A 19,176-nucleotide genomic window follows, 5' to 3' on the forward strand; every position below is an offset into this window, starting at 1 on the left:
AGGTTAACATTGCATTCTTACAGCAGCATTACTCTTCTGATTGCTGAATGCATGAGGTGACTGCTGCTTACTGAAAAGAAAACACTGTGAATGAGCAGTGTTTACACTAACAGGTTGGCAACTGAATGACCCAGCCGCTCTAAATAAAGGAGCAGGTGTGCACAGTGTGAGTGTCGTCCAGAGCTCTCAGACGCTCTTAACTTGTGGACGGTGTTTAACAAAGACAGCTGTGTAACACTCTTAATCTTGTGCCATTTTAACAATTACGGTGCTGTCAATTAACTCATTCACAAGTCGTGACTTAAGTGAGTGGTTATAATGTTCATTCTTGTTGTCGTGATGAAATAAACACAGAGAGGATATTGTTGCTGTTTTCTCTGTTAATGAGTCAGCAGATGCTGTCTGTGTGGAGTGCTGTTGGGATAAAGGACGGGATTAAGGAGCGGAGAGGTCTGTCACAGAGACAACCCAGCAACCAGGCTACTTCTGACCTTATTCAAAAGCAGCAGAGTTTCTTTTTTTATTTTTCTATATAAAAACACATTTTCACTTCGAGTGAAAGGACAGATACAGATTTTGTTTCTCCCAAAATGCTTTTTTTGGTAAATAAGTGCTCCTTTAGGGTGATGAGTAGCAGAAATTGTTCAAACATGATGCATCAAACACAGCAGAAAATGGCTTATAGACACTCAGAGTCCAGAATTGCTGCCCCCCTGCTAAATGCAGACCTGGGGGACTGGGATGCAGTTTGCAGCCATAGACAGTACTCCCTTTCAAAATATGACATGCAGTTACTCCACAAAGAACTTTGATTGGATCATTTAAATCTGCAGCACTGTCTCACTGCACCTCGCATTGCTTCCTAAAGAGTGAGGTCAACGAATCACTAGTAATGTTGAGAAATGTTCATTTTTAATTATTTGAACTACAAAAATCATTCTTGGCCTTTAACAAGTACAATATAAAAACCTCTTGCTTATCTATTTAAGATTAGGATTAAGATTAAGATTAACAACAGTAACTACTAAACTGTGACAAAATCCTGGTAGAGACTTTTATTTTGGAGGGTTTGTCACAGATTTGCCAACAGTGGTAAATAAAATATGCTGCAGGGACCAAATCCTAAATATGATCATTTTGTGCTTTCAGGTTTTATTAAAATCACATTTTGCACTTTTCTGCTGGAGGTTAAACACACTCTGACCAACACATCCAATCCATTGAATCCTCTCTGTTAGAAAGCTTGAGGGGGTTGTGGTGTTAGGTTTCATAAGCACAGATAAGACCCAGAGGGATTCGTGACCCGGCCTCTATGCCTCTCCATTCACGACGTGCCCTCTGAGAATGTTTTCATTCATGCCTTTTTGACCTCGGCCTTTGGTTCCTCATCATCTTCACTTAAAAGCCTGACCAGCTAATGGTCCAAGAAAAGAAGCGAGCTGGGCACACTCTCAATGAGACAGATATAAAGCTTCAATGCTGCTTGTACAAAAGGATCAATCAGTTCATGAAACTGTTGTCGTAATGTGCTGTGAGCGCTTTGAAGGGTTAAATCAATATATTTTTTGCTGCTGCAGCTAGTGTGAATATCTAAATAAATACAATTCAGTCCCTGAACATGACCTGTGATGTTTTCATAATGTCCCTGATGGCAGGAAAGGAAAAGATACTGATAAAGTCAGACTGAGCTAACAGAACCTGAACGCCTCACACAGAAAAGATGTTGACTTAAATCACCACAGCTTTTCAGCTTTTCAAACTGTTAATTAGCGTCTTTAATATTTTTTTTTTAGCAAAATATTTGTCCGTTTCATTATTTTTCCCCCACTGTTTATAAATATTTAACCTGCTCAACAAACATCATAAATCATCATAAATAATGAATGGCAGATGTATTCATAGTGGTTGATTGCAAAGCGGTGTGGTTTTTATTTTTACACAGAATATACAACATCAAATCATTTTTATTATTAAAAGAAGTCTATGTTTTGGGCCCCTGACAGTCAAGACACACAGGGGCCCTGCCTTAGCCCAGCATATGTAGGCAGGCCAAGGCAAAATATAAAGTATAAGTGAAGTACAATAAAATAAATCTTAAAACTCTCATTCAGACCTCACAGGAAAGACGTGTAGCTACTTTTCATCGATGGTGCAGCGGGCGGGGGGCCTGGCCTCCTCAGTGGGAGGTGCGCTGGGGCTTCTTAAAACTGACTCCCCCCCACCTGCCTCCCTCCCCTCCCGGTGTCCCACCACGAGAGAGAGAGTGAAGAAAGTCTGCAAATCCGAGGAGCGACCCGCTGAGCCGCAGGACAGTGGACTGAACACGGAGCCGCTGCTGCTGCTGCTGTGGAATATAACATCTGGCTGAGCGGGGATGCTGCGTGAAAATGTTTAACTGTGCCTCCAACAGCACGGTGAGTGGCGCCAAATGCAGTCCACATAACCTGCAATTAGCTGCACAATATTTAATTTAATTTAATTTAATTTAATTTGTTTCTTTTTATTTATTAGCCTACATTTTATTCTAGGAATAGTTAAGAAACTATTTACTATTTAAGAATGGTGCTGCAACTATTTATGCACATGTAACACTGTATTTAGATATGAGGCCTTCACTGAGGTCAGGGAAAATTAGGTTTTTAGCAGCCTGTACATGTTTTTCTTTGTATATGTAACAAACAAAAGCGACGTGTTTTAGTTTCTACAGTAAAATATAGTTGAGGTTTTATTTCGTTTTATTTGTTGTTTAATTGTATGTTCAGTTCTGGAGGTGGTGCGTAGGTTAAACATAAACAAACAAATTACAAAGAATTATGACCGGAGTCTGGTCTAGCCGCTGTTGTGACGTAATCAGGACTCACCTGATTGCACACGTGCGCAAATGAACACAATCAACCTTAGTGAGGTTCAGGTGCGCGCGAGGCCTCCAGGTAGGACGCGCGAGCCACTGTTATTATCGATATTATTATTCATATTTTAATGGCGTGAAAACGATGATACATTACAGGCTTCGCTGGGCCTGAGGGTAAAAATAAAGAATTTAAAGGCGCACATGCCTGTAACTCTGATACCTGGCTGCCAGGTAGATAAGAGCCGACATCAGCCGATAGGCACTCAGGCGTGTGCGTCGGCCCGGACGGTGGCAGCATGTCAGAGGGGGAGAGCCCGCAGACTGAGCCCGTTTTCACCCAGCTACAGCACGGACATGTTTTTATGGACACCGTAGGTGATTTCTTTCCTAATTACACCACTTTTTACACCTTGGCGAAAAAATATAATGAAATACTGCTGACGCACATCATATTAAAATGCAGACATCACTTCTGAATTGACTGGTAAATGTTTTGTTAGCCAAACGAACTTTCCAACAGTGGTTAAACCTCTTTCCTTCCATGTTGTGTAGTGTAGGCTTTTTTTTGTTTTTATCGAAAGGTTTCTAATGAGTAAGTCGCTATATGTGGTTGTGGGACTGTCTCTGACAGGGCTCCTATGGGCCGGATGATATATTTGACGACGACTCGTACTCTCCGTCCTCCCTCTCCTCGTCCTCCTCGTCCTCCGTGCCCACAGTGACCTCCCTGTCGGGGAAGACCGTGTGCAGCGCCTGCGGCCTGGAGATAGTGGACAGATACCTGCTGAAGGTCAGACTTCCGTCAGGGCAGCCCGGTGACAGCAGGACTGCTCAGACCTGCTGATGTGGCTGTGTTATTTAGGGGAAAAAGAAATTGATATTTACAACTTTCAAAAGTTTTTCTGAGTGTTTTTTATTTAAATTGGTCAAAGGCTAAGGTTTAAATGACTGAAATGTAATTTACAATGAAGAACATGGTTTAGATTCATGTTATTCTGTAAATCTATAATTAAAGCCGTTAAACTGCAGTCAAAAATATATTTATTGAAGGAACAGTTACACTGTAAAAAACAAAAACAACGGAAATTTACTGTAAGCAGGGTTGCCAACGACTTAATGTAATTTTTACAGCAACTGGTTACAGTGTACTGTCTCAAAGGAAAAAAACAAATGCTGCTGGTCGTTTTTACTGAACTCTCTCCTGTTCTCCATCTTAGGTTAACAACCTGTGCTGGCATGTGCGTTGCCTCTCCTGTACGGTCTGTAAAACATCACTGGGGCGACATGTGAGCTGTTACATCAAAGATAAACAGGTTTTCTGCAAACTTGATTACTTTAGGTACGTCACAAAAATGTCTTAAACGTTTTCTATAGCCTATTATAGTCTATTAAAGTGAGCATATAGTGAAGGGTAACCATGATGGCATGCTGCCACAGTCACTGCAGCAGAGGTGTTAATGTAGAATCCTGTTGGACTAACAATTTAATATGTGACTCAGAACACCACACAATGCTGCTGACTCATAGAAAAATCCAAGTGATGGCTTTTACATGACTAAGAGGAAAACACAACTGTGTGTACAGGGTTCCTACACATTTAAAAATCCCCAGCTTTTACAGACTCAAATTTATGAACTTCACATTTGTGTATCTGGGGGAGACTCAATGATTCCATTTTGGGTCTGGGTGAGCAATTTAAATCTGGTTAATTCTGTGTTATATCAATTAATAATTAAAAAAACACAAAATAGTCTAAATATTTCCATACTTTTTTTAAAAAAATATCATGAAATTAATCAAATTAAATTCATCCTGTGTAGGAACCCTGTGTGAAGGAGATGTAACTTTTTCCCCTTAAGGCAAAATGAATGATGATTAAAAATGGATAGGTTTGTTTCAAAGCAAGTGCTGATTCATATTTATATTTACTACAATCCCATCACAAGCAACACTGGAATCATATTATGACTTTAAGCGTGCTCAGTCAGTCCAGGTTGCACATGCTGGTAGGTGCAGGCTGGACAGACAGGAGTGTTTTTAGTCTGTGATAAACAAGTGGTAAGACTTATATAGCATTAAACCCAGCACGGACCAGAGGCCGGTGCCAACATCTGACAAGGGTTTCCCGTCTCTCTTCAGGAGGTATGGGACCCGGTGTGCTCGTTGTGGCCGTAACATCCATTCCAATGACTGGGTCCGTCGGGCCAGAGGCAGCACCTTCCACTTGGCCTGTTTCTCCTGCACTTCTTGCAAGCGTCAACTGTCCACCGGGGAGGAGTGCGGACTCCTAGAGAACAGGGTTTTCTGCCGACCCCACTATGACATCATGATGGAGAACCTTAAACGTGCCAAGGAGAATGGTGCGTTTATGGACCAGAGCAAGTTTAATGTAAATGGTCTTCAGTGACGAGCGCTAATCGTAATATATTAAATAAAGCTAGCGGCCACTTTTCATCACAGAGTAAGGAGAAGACGTGCACCTACAGGATGGGATTATTGCGTGAACCTGTACAAAAACACTTTGATGTAATTCTAAAAAAATGAGATTAACATCACCATGCTGTGTCTTAAAGAGCAACCCATGGTGGAGGAAGGGGTGGCAGACAAAGATGATTCCAGCACCATACCCCGGCCTGCTAAGAGGGCCAGGACCAGCTTCACTGTGGATCAGCTACAGGTAATTTTGATAACATCATGTCTTGTTCCTAATGTTGCTGTGGATGCTTTGGTAGAATAAACTATATGAACACAGCTCCAAAAAACAATGTTAAGTAGACATACAGTGACTGTTTGAATATTAATATTACTAAGATGGAGGCAATGCTGGCCACTTTTGTTAAGAATGTTTTTCTGCCCTCTAGTGGCAGTTAACAGGAAGTATCAAAACACTGAGCTTTCTGCCCAGGTTAATGGTCTCTATTTAATGTTAACATAATTAACTTAATTAAACTCATCCAGGTGAGTTATGTGTGTCCTGTTAACAGAGCCTGGAGTCCCCACTACAGCAGTGCATGTTTAAGTCTAACCTGCACCCTTTGCTGCATGTCGGCTCCTGTCCCTGTCCCCATTACTTCCCGTCTGTCCTTACTGACCTTTTTAAATTAAGGGCAAAGTCAAGAACAAATCCTAAAATGAAAATATCTTCTGCACCTGTGCAGGTGATGCAAACACAGTTTGCCAAAGATAACAACCCCGATGCTCAGACTCTGCAGAAGCTGGCAGAGAGGACTGGTCTTAGCCGCAGAGTTATTCAGGTAAAGCAACTTTTACTTTATTAACTTGGTTAATACTGTAATTAACTTAACTATTTAGTTTGAAAGTGGCTTGAAGTTAGTCAGGATAAATTCTCAAAACAGAAGTCTATTATGTGATGAAGCTGTCCTACCGTTAGGCTCCATCTTTTGTGTATTATTGAAATGCACATGCTCAGTGATGTGAATGAGTGACATAGTTTTTCCCTTTCTGCCAGTTAACCAGCTCCTTTATTTACAAGAACACTGATGTTTGCACTGACTATCACATTTCCTAAGACTCTGAGCATAGAAACTGAAGCCAGCTTATTACTGCAAGATTTAAAGAGCTGTGAACTTTAGGTTAATAGTGAGAGGGCCGTGTATAAGTAATGCTTAGACACTGTCTAAAGGGGGGATTGAAGTATTAGTTGTGGAACCAGCAGGCACCACCTCAGCTCCTGATAGGACAATCTAACTCTGAAAACACATCATAAACCAGCCTCCCTCCACCTAGGTTTGGTTTCAGAATTGTCGGGCTCGTCAAAAGAAACACATTAGTCCAAGTCCGGTCTCCTCATCCATGATGACTTCACTTGCTCCTGGTCAGCTGACACCACCACTGGACCTGCAATACACAACTTATATTTCTCCAGATGCACCCCTGCTCACTACGCTGACTTATATGGATGGTAAAAAATGCAACACTAAACACACAACAGTATACTGACCTCCACAGCTAACATACTTGGTCACTTTTTTTGGCAATGGCAGATTAACAGTGTTTTTGTTTTTACTTTTCCAGTCCAAACTCCAGACCCACTTTTACTTCAGCCACTGATGTCTCATTCATTGACACAACTGCCAGTCAGCCACACCTGAGTTCCAGTTCACCTCCATAAACCAGGCCCTGATTAGCTGATGGGAGGACAAGGAGCAAGTCAATCCTACAAGGATTGGATGGATTACTTTGATGAACTGTAAAGCTGAAAGAAGCACTGAAATTTGACTGCTGCCTGATGTGTGATTTATTTCAGTCCTGAGAATAAGTAAATATGTCAAGTATAATACTGGTATATGTAAAAAGCTTTTGTTCATATGTATATGTATGAAATTGTTTGTATTAATTTATTTGGAGGATTTAATGCAATGAGGCACTTTGTTAGAAATGATGTAAAATGACTTTGGTTGTGAGGACATTGCTTTTCTTTTAAGAATCTAACAAAGGTGAAAATAAGAATTTTTTTTCATTCTAAGACTACTACAGCATTCAGATTGGGTGACAGTACAAATTAAACCAGAGATGGTACAGTCATAGCCTTCAGTCTGCTTGACAACATAAATATATACAAAGCACACACTATGGGCACATCTACATGTTGAATTATGCACAGCTGTTCGTAACATATTGTACAGGGTGTTTGTTGCAGGCACAGGTGGCTAACGGTCTGTTTTCTTGTTCTGTAAATGTCAGAATCTGTATAAGCTGCAGGCTGGGGATCGATGGGTTTTCACATTAGCTAAAAGAAAATAAAAGGTAATGCTGCATTGCATCGAGTCATAGTTCTTTTGTAAAATGGACATGGTTACATTTTTGAGATTAGTTCTTCCTGCCTGTCAAGAAATACATCTCCAATCTATGACTTGTTGTGTTTATTGCTGACAGTCAGGTCTAATTTACAGTTTTCATTGAGAATAACTGATGCAGACTTGACCCAAATTTCCATGATCTGAAAGGAAAAGTGTCAATTAAGCCCATGTAGTCCATAAATGTCAGCATTAAAGCATGACTCTGAAACCTCTGCCTCTGCCCCCTTTCCCATCCTCAGCTGTGAGAGAGGCAGGAGGCAGTGAAGGTTCAAAACACATTAACATATTGTAGCGTACAAGACCATGTGAGAATCAGCTGTGACGTCACTCACCCAGCTGATTGTTTTCACCAGCACACGATCACGTGACGTGTCTGTGGAACATGCTGACAGGTGCTCTGCCTACACCTGCGCGCACAGCTATGGCTCGTTTCTAAGATTATCCCAGCACAGCTCCTACAGGGAGCAGTTTGTAGTAACTCTATTTTTTACTTATTACGCACATGGCACAAGTGCAGTAACTTCATAAATGATCCACGGAGAGAGGAACAAACAAGATCACAGCAAAAACAGCATGGTGAACAGTCTGACTGTAGAAAACATGTCATCAATTTATGTAAATCAATCCAATCAAAGCCTACACAGCCGCGATTAATCCACAGTGATCACATCACCACACCACACTATCAATATCATAAATACATTGAATGAATGTACAGATTTACAAGCAACATATATTTTATCCAAATAGACAAACACTGAAGTTATGTGTATAACACCAGCAGCAGCAGTCTGACGTCCACAGTCATGGCAGATTATTAGATTTAAATGGCTAACCTTTAAGTGATCGTGAAAATGAAGTCCATCCTTCCGTCCTGTTAGATGAGGTATCTGGTGGCGTGGCCATGCAGCTGCTGCTTAACTTTAAACTCCATCCTGAAAATTAGGGACAAGTCTGACAGCTGGGCGCCAAACAGCCGACAGACCCCGCAGGTGTGGATGCTAATCCCCAGTGTTACTCCCCCTGTTTTCTCCTCCAAATTCATTTCTAGTGTAGGCGATCCTTAGCTGTTTTCCTCGACTTTTTCACAGAGAGTTCAAGTGAAAAACTGCGATGTACTTCCGGCTTCTAACTATCGCGAACTAACGACACGGCTAGCTGGTTTGTGATTGGTTCACTGCAGCGGGCGGAAGTAACACAATAACAAACCCCGCCCATTTAAAAGGTATGAATGGCCAACTTAAGAGCCTCTCATTGGATCAATGTTTCTGTGATGCATACACTTACAGAAAATTATTGATCAAATAAAAGTAGAACAATTTTTTTTTATTAATCCTACATAACTCACAACAAATCTACTCTTTAATGGCCCCTAAAACACAGAAACCCTTAGTTTTCTCACTTCACAGTTCAGTCAGGATTTCACTAGAATGGATACCTATCTCTGACCTGACCTCGTCAAACAATCAGCTCAAGCTGGCTGTTTGCGTTGTATAAGTTAATAAATGCATGTAATAATTTATTGTGATATTCACAATAATGTGATCCAGTCAGAAGGCATCAAAATATCAACAACCCCAACAGAATTATTTCGAAATAATTTATTCAGTTATACAAATACAAAACACTTCTCTCACTCAGTTATCATAAAATAGGCAGGTCTCGGCGTCATCAAGGATCACCACTCCACAGAAACTGACAGCAGTTTGCCTTTACAACGCAGCTCAGTTCAGATGATACATTTAACCCTACAGTATGTGAAGAGTAATTCTGTTTGCTACTGTAAAAAAAAACTAAAACTGATTCTGCGAGGTTTTTGTTTTTTTTATATGAAACAACAACAAAACAAACCCATCCAGTTCCATGTAGCACTGCAGACCAGTGCCTGAAGTTACAGTTAAATGAAGATTGTTGTGAAGACAGGGAGGCGTTTCTTTTTTAGAGTTCACTGACTTGACCACACTACCCTCAGAAAAAGAAACTGCCAATAGGCCGGACAGAATGAAATTTATATTTATTAAAACTGATTTCTCCCAATCTGAACAAAAGACGACACATAAACTGCACATACAGGTCAGGGGTGACAAACAAGGGGAGTTTTTAAAAAGCTTCACATGAAGACGTCATTTTTGCATTTCATTTTGTTTGTGCTTTGGCCTTTAAAAGAGAAAATACTTGGAGTGTTTGGCTGGATGTGCCCTCAGCTAAATTAAGAACAAAAATGATCTGACCTAAAACCATAAAGAGGTCTTCAACTGTAGGCGTTTAATTTTACTGAAACGAAAGAACTTTCCTTTGTGCCCGAGCTAAGTCCTGGTTTTGTTGCAGTGCATCTTCTCCGTGCCAAGTACGGGTCCAGAGTCTGTGCTGCTGATCAGAAATAAGATAAGTCTTTTCCAGCTCTCCTGTTGCTCAGCAGCCTGGGATTTCCCTGACCCTACCACTGAACCAAGAGTGGTGGACGGTAGTCCTGATGCCTGCTAAAGTTATGGTGGATCTTCAGACAAGCTCAAGTACCTGTGCAGGGAAGAGATAACGCTGTGAGCTATCTGTAGAGTACATGACCACAGTCAACACACTGGTGCTGCATGCAACAAGGAAAGGTGAGCTCCACAATAACGTCCCAACACAACTCCAATTCACATTATTTTAGGATATATGATGAGACATTTAAAGTTATATTTACCCAATTTTCACAGCTGCCAACATTCTGGTTTTAAAACATTTAAAATTTGTACAGAAAACAGACTTTGCCTGGACAAAAGAAGCTACCTGAGGAAGCAGCCCTGCCTGCCAGCACAGTGTGCCCCTATACACCCCTTCAATGAGGCTGTGGGTTGCCAGGTTTTAGGGAGTAAAACTACATGTAGGCTACTGTGTGTGGTTCAGAGAAGATCTAGCAACTTGTTTAGGGTTAGTAAAACAGGATTATAACAGTGTTTGTTTCCTTTCTTGGTAGAAACAACAAACAGGACGGTGCCTTTAAATGTGTCAGTAACCTGAAACCCATTAACATGAAAGTAGGAAACCTGAAACCCCAGCACATTTATTGTTTGTTTGCATGTGCAATAATTGTTTGGAGCAGATAAATCTTTTTTTTCCAGAAGTCAGCATCTTTGAGAAAGATATAAGGTAGCTTTATATCAGATATAAAGCTACCTTGGTGTATTCTCAGCTTTAAACTATATTAATCATGCAAAACACTGATGTCTTTGTATTCACCGGGTTGCAGAACAACACATTTTTGCAGACTTATTGATAATGCACGGTGTTTATGTGCATGCAGAAACACTTCATCTACAATGAACACAGATGCTTGAGTTCCTAATCTGAAGAAATGTAGGGCTAAAATATATTGGTAAGCTAGATTGTTATAATCTGGCTGCTGATAGATATTGACTGCTTATGCTAAATGCTGCAAATGCTAAAACAATTTTATAATATAATATTTGAACTTTGGATATATTCAGAAACACCAACCTTGATTGTTCCTTGACTGTTTGCAGCAATGAGAACATTTGACTCCTGAAAAGCAAAGTATAAACACGTAAAGTCTTGGAAAGCAGTATGAGCTAGTGTCACAGTAGGACTGTTATTGACTCACTCCATCAGGCAGGGCTCTCCAGCAGACAGCACTGACAAACTCATTGGTGTCGTCTTCCTTCTTGTCCTTGTCCAGGACGCTCTTCACTGTGTCAAACTTGAATGTTAGCAGTGTCTTGGAAAGTCCTTTGTAGTATAGATATAGGGAGTTGTTCTCACTGCCTGCATCACAGAAGACAATGTTTCATTTCCATTAGTATGCATTATTTATGCTTATTGATGTAATACAGACGTAACCGCTTTGCTTACCGCAGGCAACATAGTCTCCGTTGGACGCCAGGCCCACAAAGTTTTTCTCATTGATGTGACCCTTGAAGGAGCGCAGACAGTGAGGCTTGTTGACGTTCCACAGCTTCAGTTGGCTGTCAGTGGAACTGTGGATTACAGTGTGGTGTCAGAAATGATAGGTCTGTGTCATTGTCCCAAAACAAAAGCTGTATGACTTTGGTACTAGTTGGTACAGGGAAAACATATACAATAAGCAGTGTGAAATGTGAAGTAAATCCTCTTACGCAGAAACAATCTCCTCTCCGTTGACAAACTTGGCATAGGACACAGCCTTCCTGTGGCCTTTGAACACCATGATTGGCTGCTTAGTGTTACGTAGGTCATAGTAGTGAACACAGTGGTCTGTGGGCAAAAGAAAAAAAACAATAGAATAATTTCAGTCACAACTCTCCCTACTTTCTGTGTATGACCAAATATATCTGGTAATTCTTATACCTCCATTGTGAGGACTAGATAATGACATTCTTCTGACATTCTATATTTGCAGTGATGGGAGGTGAGAGTATCAATAATTATACATAACAAGAGAAAGAAATATTCAACATATCTAAAATACATTCAAATAATTACATACTGAAGATAACCACTCCCCGTCTTACCTGCACAGCCGAAGGCCAGATGATACCTGGAGGTCGGGCTGAATTTAACACAGCAGACGTTGGCCTTAGCCTCGATGCTAGCCACTGAATTTTCAAGATTGGTTGACCACAATTTCACTGAAGAGGGGGGGAAAGGAACAAAGATTTTAGCACGGGTAACACTACGCTGCTATGGAAGCTGGAGGGAGATTTATGTCTCAGACGCTGTGCCCCTTAGTTACCTTTAGCATCATCAGAGCCAGATGCTAGAAGCTTGGGGTCCATCAGATTGAAGTCGACACTCCAACACCGTTTTTCATGCTCCTAATATATAATTTCATCAATATTGTGGCCAATATCGAAATTAATATCAGATTAGTGCATCCCTACAGACAACAACTTATGACAAAAGCAATGTTCTAAGTATCAGACCTGGTAAACTTTGGACCTCTGGCCGGTGAATCCGTCCCACAGGATGACAGTACCCTCGTAGTCACTGCTGGCTAGAAGGTTCTTGTGGTAACTGCTCCAGCTAATACAGCTGCAACACAGGTGATGAGATTATTTTTAAGATGTCTGTCTGTCCAGTAAAAGGTGGCCGTGATGTATTGGCCTACATGAGCACATTTCTAATGGAACTGTGTACAGCAGGACGTTGTCTTCCTCACCTGATTTTGGAATTGCAGGTCATTTCGTTGACAGGGTAGTGGATGTCCACTGCATCCTGGATCACAGTGCCATATTCAAACACCTTGATCTTCTTCGTCACACCAGCAATGGCAAAGTAGTCACAGTCACGGTCAAACTCAATACTGAAACAATGCAGCCAGAGACGGCATAAAAGAGGTGAGAGGTGTCTTTGGTCACAGGATCGTGACAAGAAACATGTGAAGAACATATTACACGTGAATTATAGATAGATGGCATTTCCTTTTCATACCTGGAGACAATACTGGAGCCGTTGTAGAGGTCACTGGCGTAGGAGAGGGTGGCCAGTGGGCGCACAGAGTTGTAGCGGGTGAACTTGGACAAACACTCCATGAAATCATCCAGCTGGTTCAGATTCCTGCCCTCATCTGAAAACACCACAGACACACATCGTCAGTACACAGTTATTATCATTCCAAATAAGAAACACACTGATAGAAAGCAGTGATGTTTAAATGATAAGAAATATAGAGTTTAAAACAAAAGCCCATGTGCTATCTGTATGTAGTTGCTACAATGACATAAAATGTTAAGAATATTTAATAGTGTCTGAACTCAGCCCCTTGAGATAAGTACCTGTAATGCGTGACATTTTGTTGGAGAAATAGCACTGCTCCAGATCCTCAAAATGAGCCATCAGCCTCTTTCTTCTTGAGGCCAGTGTGCTGTTGTACCAGGTCTGTCGTTTTCCCTGCACAAGCAGTCCCAACCAGTACAGTTCAGTCAGCACAAAATTAATACATTTATCATTACCAGTTAAATTATTTTGCATTGACATACCTGCGTTGTTGCACCAAATCCTGGAGGCTGGCTGTAGTCGGGTGGCTCTATAATACTGCTACAACTATTCGACAAAAGAAAAAGAATAAATAATAACATCCTAGAGTTTGTTATTAACTCAGTAGCTGGTTGCATCAGTAGGCTAACATCTGTTTGGCTCAACGTTCTATTTTGGTGACCAAAAACAAGCTGCATCTCTTAAGATGAATTATTTCCTGCACAGACACTAGAGATCAACAGTACCTGGGAGCTGGAGGGGGAGCCTCAACATTAGGCACAGTACACTCTGCCTCCACTATTGGCGAGTACAGCCCACTCATTTCCTGGAAAATGACACCAAAATAACTGGTTTGTATAAAGTTGTAATTATCAGCAGTTCCAGTTATCGATTTCACAATAAAACACGGTTACATTACACACATACAGTGTTGCTTACCTCGACACGCTTAATGTCTTCTTCAAGAAAGTTGAGCTCTTTCTGCAGTTGCTCTAGTTGCTGTTGACAAACCATAATCACAAATGAACATGCACACACTTGGACTTTTTTACATAAACTCTAATACTAATGCCAGCAGTACCTCTCTCTTGTTTCTTCTGGCTTCTTTGAGGAACTCCATGAGGATCTGTCTCTGAGCTGCCTGAGATTCCTGGAAGAGAGACAGATTATCAGATACATACATAAAATACAGAAAAAATCTGATTATACCAGCAATTTATAAGGCCTTTAGGTTTCAGTGACTTGCCCATCTGGAAAAATGTCTATGTTCCTTAACTGAGAAATCAAGTGTATAGCCACATAGACTCTGTGACTCCTCAACAATGCATGAATGAAATCAAACATGTCTATAGAGGCAAACATGAAAACAATAAATCAGTAACCTTATAGCAGCAAAGTGGCAAGATGAAGTAGGCACACTGATAGAAGAACTTGATCTGGATTCATTGTTCTGGTAAACAAAAAACCCCTGCAAAAATATTTTAAGGTATTACACACAGAATTAGAAATTGCTGATGGTCAGATGTAGACCTTACACCTACAAGGAAAAGTGAGCTTTCTCCACATAAACACAGAGTATCTGATTTGAAAATGACAACTGCCGCAATGTATGCATCTGTCCAGTCTGTAATGGCAGTAAGTGTATCTAGTTGAAGAAAGCTGACTTTTCTAAGATTTCCTGCTCAGAGTTCTTTTTTTGTTTTGTAATGCCTACATGTCCCAGAATGCATTGTGAGCAGTGGACCCTCAGTCTGTTAAAAAACAGAAATATGACAATAAGTTTGCAGGGAGCAGGCTTAAAGCATATACAGCTCCACCACACACTGGTGTATTCTCCATATTTGCATTAAAGAAATGCAAATGCCTCACATGTGGTGCAATTCAATTACAAGACAAGTGTTAGTAACTCTATGGCCTCAATCACCGTGTGAAGAATGCTGATGTTACAGAACACAAGCCAACAGGATAGGTTGTGGTTCCTACTTCTCTTTTCATGTCACACAGACAAAAACAAGAAAACGGGATATGTCTGACTGTTCATAGGGAGTGCTGCGCACCAGCATCTGCCTCTGACCCTCTGACAACAGCACCACTATAGCTGAATAGTACCATTCATATGGCTTAACAACTCTCGACTTCTTTCAGCACTGCCTGTAGGAAGAAATGTGAATATGAAATTTCTACTAATTTACATTATACTACTAAAAATCTTAATTTAATTTCTCTTTCAATTTGTTAATTAATCAAAATTGAACAACTACACTGAGTGCAGACATTGCACCAGCTCATGCTGCCATCAGTTCCTTCTTCCGATCAGCTGTGTGAAGGAAGATCTTCATCTAAATACATTCAGTAGTGCAAGTGGGAATTATAACATATACTAAACTATGTAGAAAATACTCCAACACAACTTTATCATCTCTTTTAGACAAATTCACCATAGGTGTGAAAATGTCCTTAAAATGAGCACCATCCGTGGGTGAAGCTCAACAGCCAAAAGCAAGACATGCTTTGCATTGTGACCCTGACTCACCGCCTCAAGCTGCTTCTTCTTTTGAACCAGGAGCTCCAGCATCAGATTAACATTTGCAAGATCCAAGTTTTCCTGATCAGGACTCAGAACGTCCTGGAAGACCTGCCATCTGGACCCATTCTGGATGTAAGAAACACCAATCAGAATACAGTCTTTGTGTCTTATAGGCAGAGGTGGGAAAAAATGGCAGTACGCATGCGTTTACTTACGGGATGATCTAATTTTAACCTCTTCTCCTCTGACCTCTGCTTCTGTTTAAGGATCAGCTCATTTACTGAAAAATGGTGGGAAGGGATGGAGTAAATGACAGAGGAGGAAAAGCTTTATGAGTAAAGTAAGAATGAAAGTACGATTATTGAGCACTGACACTCGCCAAGTAATGGAAAGTGAATAACAATAAGCCAGGCTGCTGGCACAGAATACCTACCAAGAAAGTTTGGGTAAAGTTGATCCACATTATCCACAATATAGTTACATTTAGGGCATCTGTTGCTGTCCTCCAAGCTCTGGCGGATGCACTTGAAACTGCAAAAGACGAGGCAAAGCAGAAATAAGTCAAACAGTGCTTAAAAAATGAAGACAAAAATAAATTCCTGAGTTAGTGACACTTAAGCTGAATCAAAGCTGTGTGTAAAGAGATATGTCATTCACACACACACACTTTTTAGTTATTTTTGTCCAAGAAGCTTGTTAGCCTACAGCACAACACTTACCAAAAACTGTGGCCACACTTCGTCATGTATGCCTCCTCTATCATTTCGAAGCAAATGGGGCTGAAAAACAAACAGAAAATCACTGTCAACATTCTCCTTTGGCAGCACCGTCACTTTGCTTCCATGACCCTTCTTCTGCATTTTGTATCATCCACAAGCTGAAAACTTACCAAACAAAATCGTTGCTTTTATCTTCGTAAGAATTTAAGAGGCCGTTGTATAACGGTGCTTGATGGAGGGACCTCTTTCTGCTGCCTGAGGAAGCAGACGGTCTGCTCAGGGGAGCAAACCCGCTCCGGGGCGACGGCACGGCGGCCAGACTTGGCACCGACAAGCCCTCGCTGGCTGCTGCTAAGGAGCGGGAGGGCACAACGTTTCCAGAACTGTTACCATTACTTGTGACGACGTTGTTCCCACTACCACCGTTTGCGTTGCCTCCTGTGCTGCTGTTGCTGCTACTACTACTACTTGTGCTGGGCACTGAACTTGCCGCTCCGGCGTTTTGCTGTGGCCGGTTGCTTGACATCATGCAAGGCCGACTAGAAACTCCCCAGAATCCGGTGCGTTGCTGTTGAGAGCATCCGGACAGCGCTGCTATTTGGCTACTTTAACGGATTTGCTAGCTAGCTGGGTTGCTTATGTGCTAGCATCCTGGCAGAAAGCAACAGTGGCCAAACATCCAGCGTATTTAAACTTGTCCGTTGGTGTCTTCTTCGCAACTGTCACTGGCGGCGTGTTACAAAATCACTGTTTAGGTAAATAAAAAGAAGCGCGGACATTTGAGAACGGCAATAAAATAAGTACGACTGCGTTGTGCAGGAGATTAGCCGGTTAGCTACTGTTAGCTACGGAGAGAAATCTCTTGAGCTTCCTCAATTACCCAGGTAGCCGTTGTCCCTCTGGTTTCAACTACCGCCCACTAGCGAGAGGGGGTTTAAGTGCACTACAAGGACAATATTATTATTTATGTTTTATACTAACATACATACACATTTTATTTATTTTATATTCTATTTTAGTGTGATTTAATTGAAGTCTTGTGCTACATAATCAAATAACATATTTTATTTTGAACAAATATTCTTTATTTACAATATATACACAAATATTAATTTGATTTGATTTTAGGAAGCATAGTATGTATTATTTTCTTTGGTCAGCCAGTGTCTGTACTCTCATAGACCACAACAGATGTGCAATATTATAGGATACCTACCTCGTGTAGCATAGAAATACAAAGTGTCTTCAAACATGTGTCATTTTACCAGATGATTAAAAACAAGTAGGGAGGTCACATCCACAAAATGCAAGCCTAATGTCTGAGCCAAGAGAAACAGTGTCGTGTCATTCAGACATCCACCTGCAGCTCTGCAAATAAAACCTAAGTAGCATTAACATATTCACACTCACAGTTTATCCAGCCTGCTACTTGCTTTTCCATTTTTTTTTTACTTCCACGTAGACACACGCTACATGGATTTTCCCATGTTTTTGTTTGTGGAAGGAGTTTATATGTATCATTACAGAGCTCACTTAGGATGTAAAATGAGGTTTTCAGCAAGAGGAAAGTTACTGGATACATCGAAAAATCATTGAATTTCACTGGAAGGGACTACCGGGTAAAATGTCTTCCTCTGTGCTGCAGAGGTCAATCATACCTGCAGTGCAATAAAAAAATAACTGCAGTCGCATATGATATACAAAATGTGAGACAAATTAAATTCCTATGATATGCACAACTGAAATGCTCCGTACATTTAAGGACTGGTTCTGGATCTTTTGAGCAGAACACCTGCAGTACTGTATATACACTGTGTTTCCCTCCCACTTTTCTATTTTATAGCAGAGGTGAAAAGCTTGCCTTTTCTCTCTCCCCTTTTCTTCTTCTTCCCCTCCTCATTTGTCCTGCACATCAGCCTGGATTTTCTCCCATTGGGTCCCCCTCTTTTGCATGAAGAACCAGGTTGTGTGTGTGTGTGTGTGTGTGTGTTTGCGGAATGTATGTGTGTGTGTGTTGTTGGCGGGGTGGAGCTGGAGGGTCAGCAGTGTTGGTGTGTTGGATGTTAGAGAGGTAAGAGAGAACGAGTGAGTGGCAAGGAGGAAACAATGAGTGGGTGAGTGAGGAAAAGTGTGTGTAAAAAAAGAGAGAGAGGGGGGGGGAGACAGGGAGTGGGCCTCAGGGTTGGTGGGGTCAAGACGGACAAGCTCAGATGAAGGATAATCTGTGGAGGTCCCGTACAGTGGGGGGTGAGGCCCCGGTGGGGCACGCCCATTCAGACGCTCTCTCTCTCACACACACACACACACACTCTACCAGACACTGCACACACTTCTATCGCTCTCTTCCTCTCTTCCTGCTCTGTCTCTTCTCCTCCATCGTCCTTCTCTTGTTGCATTCTCTAACCCCCCTTTTCTCGCCCTTTTCTCTTGTTTCTTTTTTTTTTACAACACAGTTGCAGCTGGATTTCAAAGGGCACTTCCCCAGCAGAACAAGCTGAATGTTTAGCAGGCAGATCCCTCAGTCAGGCAGGCTGGGATTGTGGAATTCCTGCCTCCCACTCTTTAGGAACCGTTTTTTTTTTTTTTTTTTTTTTGCCCTTTCAGGGGCCCCTGCCATAACTGCCAGCGGCCTCCTCCTCCATCTCCATCTCCAGCCTCGATCCAGGACCCTGTTTGCAAATTGAGCCTGACAAAAAAAAAAAAAAAAATGGGTCTGGAGAGGGAGAAGAAGGGGCACATCCGAGAAGCACAACAACAAGAACAACAGCTGCCTGCACAGTAGCCAGTTTTTAAATTAATTAGAAG

General features: G+C 41.4%; 2 protein-coding genes across 5 annotated transcripts; one reads left to right on the plus strand and one right to left on the minus strand.

Moving 5' to 3' along the window:
• Nucleotides 1–2,259: 2,259 nt before the first annotated feature.
• On the plus strand, nucleotides 2,260–7,623 carry LOC114449643 (LIM/homeobox protein Lhx8-like). 4 transcript variants are annotated; one of them, XM_028427457.1, is made up of 8 exons: nucleotides 2,260–2,414; nucleotides 3,483–3,641; nucleotides 4,069–4,190; nucleotides 4,991–5,211; nucleotides 5,425–5,528; nucleotides 6,010–6,105; nucleotides 6,599–6,773; nucleotides 6,887–7,623. In XM_028427457.1, the coding sequence occupies exons 1-8, from the start codon at nucleotides 2,388–2,390 to the stop codon at nucleotides 6,961–6,963; spliced, it is 981 nt and encodes a 326-aa protein (XP_028283258.1). In that variant the 5' UTR covers nucleotides 2,260–2,387; the 3' UTR covers nucleotides 6,964–7,623. The 4 variants fall into 4 exon arrangements, with proteins under 4 accessions (XP_028283258.1, XP_028283256.1, XP_028283257.1 ...); XM_028427455.1 differs by lacking the exon at nucleotides 2,260–2,414 and adding an exon at nucleotides 2,995–3,222; XM_028427456.1 differs by lacking the exon at nucleotides 2,260–2,414 and adding an exon at nucleotides 2,995–3,222 and having other exon boundaries at nucleotides 4,994–5,211.
• A 2,045-nt stretch (nucleotides 7,624–9,668) lies between these two features.
• On the minus strand, nucleotides 9,669–17,233 carry cop1 (COP1 E3 ubiquitin ligase). The gene is made up of 20 exons (XM_028428336.1): nucleotides 16,542–17,233; nucleotides 16,372–16,431; nucleotides 16,086–16,183; nucleotides 15,868–15,932; nucleotides 15,659–15,778; nucleotides 14,207–14,275; nucleotides 14,065–14,124; nucleotides 13,872–13,951; nucleotides 13,629–13,692; nucleotides 13,425–13,539; nucleotides 13,081–13,216; nucleotides 12,809–12,952; nucleotides 12,573–12,681; nucleotides 12,383–12,464; nucleotides 12,162–12,278; nucleotides 11,787–11,904; nucleotides 11,524–11,648; nucleotides 11,276–11,436; nucleotides 11,152–11,196; nucleotides 9,669–10,188 (listed from the first exon to the last, which is right to left on the minus strand). Exons 1-20 carry the CDS (start codon nucleotides 16,898–16,900, stop codon nucleotides 10,171–10,173), a joined length of 2,145 nt encoding a protein of 714 aa, XP_028284137.1. The 5' UTR covers nucleotides 16,901–17,233; the 3' UTR covers nucleotides 9,669–10,170.
• Nucleotides 17,234–19,176: the final 1,943 nt, after the last annotated feature.

Source organism: Parambassis ranga, chromosome 17 (assembly GCF_900634625.1).
Source record: "Parambassis ranga chromosome 17, fParRan2.1, whole genome shotgun sequence".
Taxonomy (NCBI): domain Eukaryota; kingdom Metazoa; phylum Chordata; class Actinopteri; family Ambassidae; genus Parambassis; species Parambassis ranga.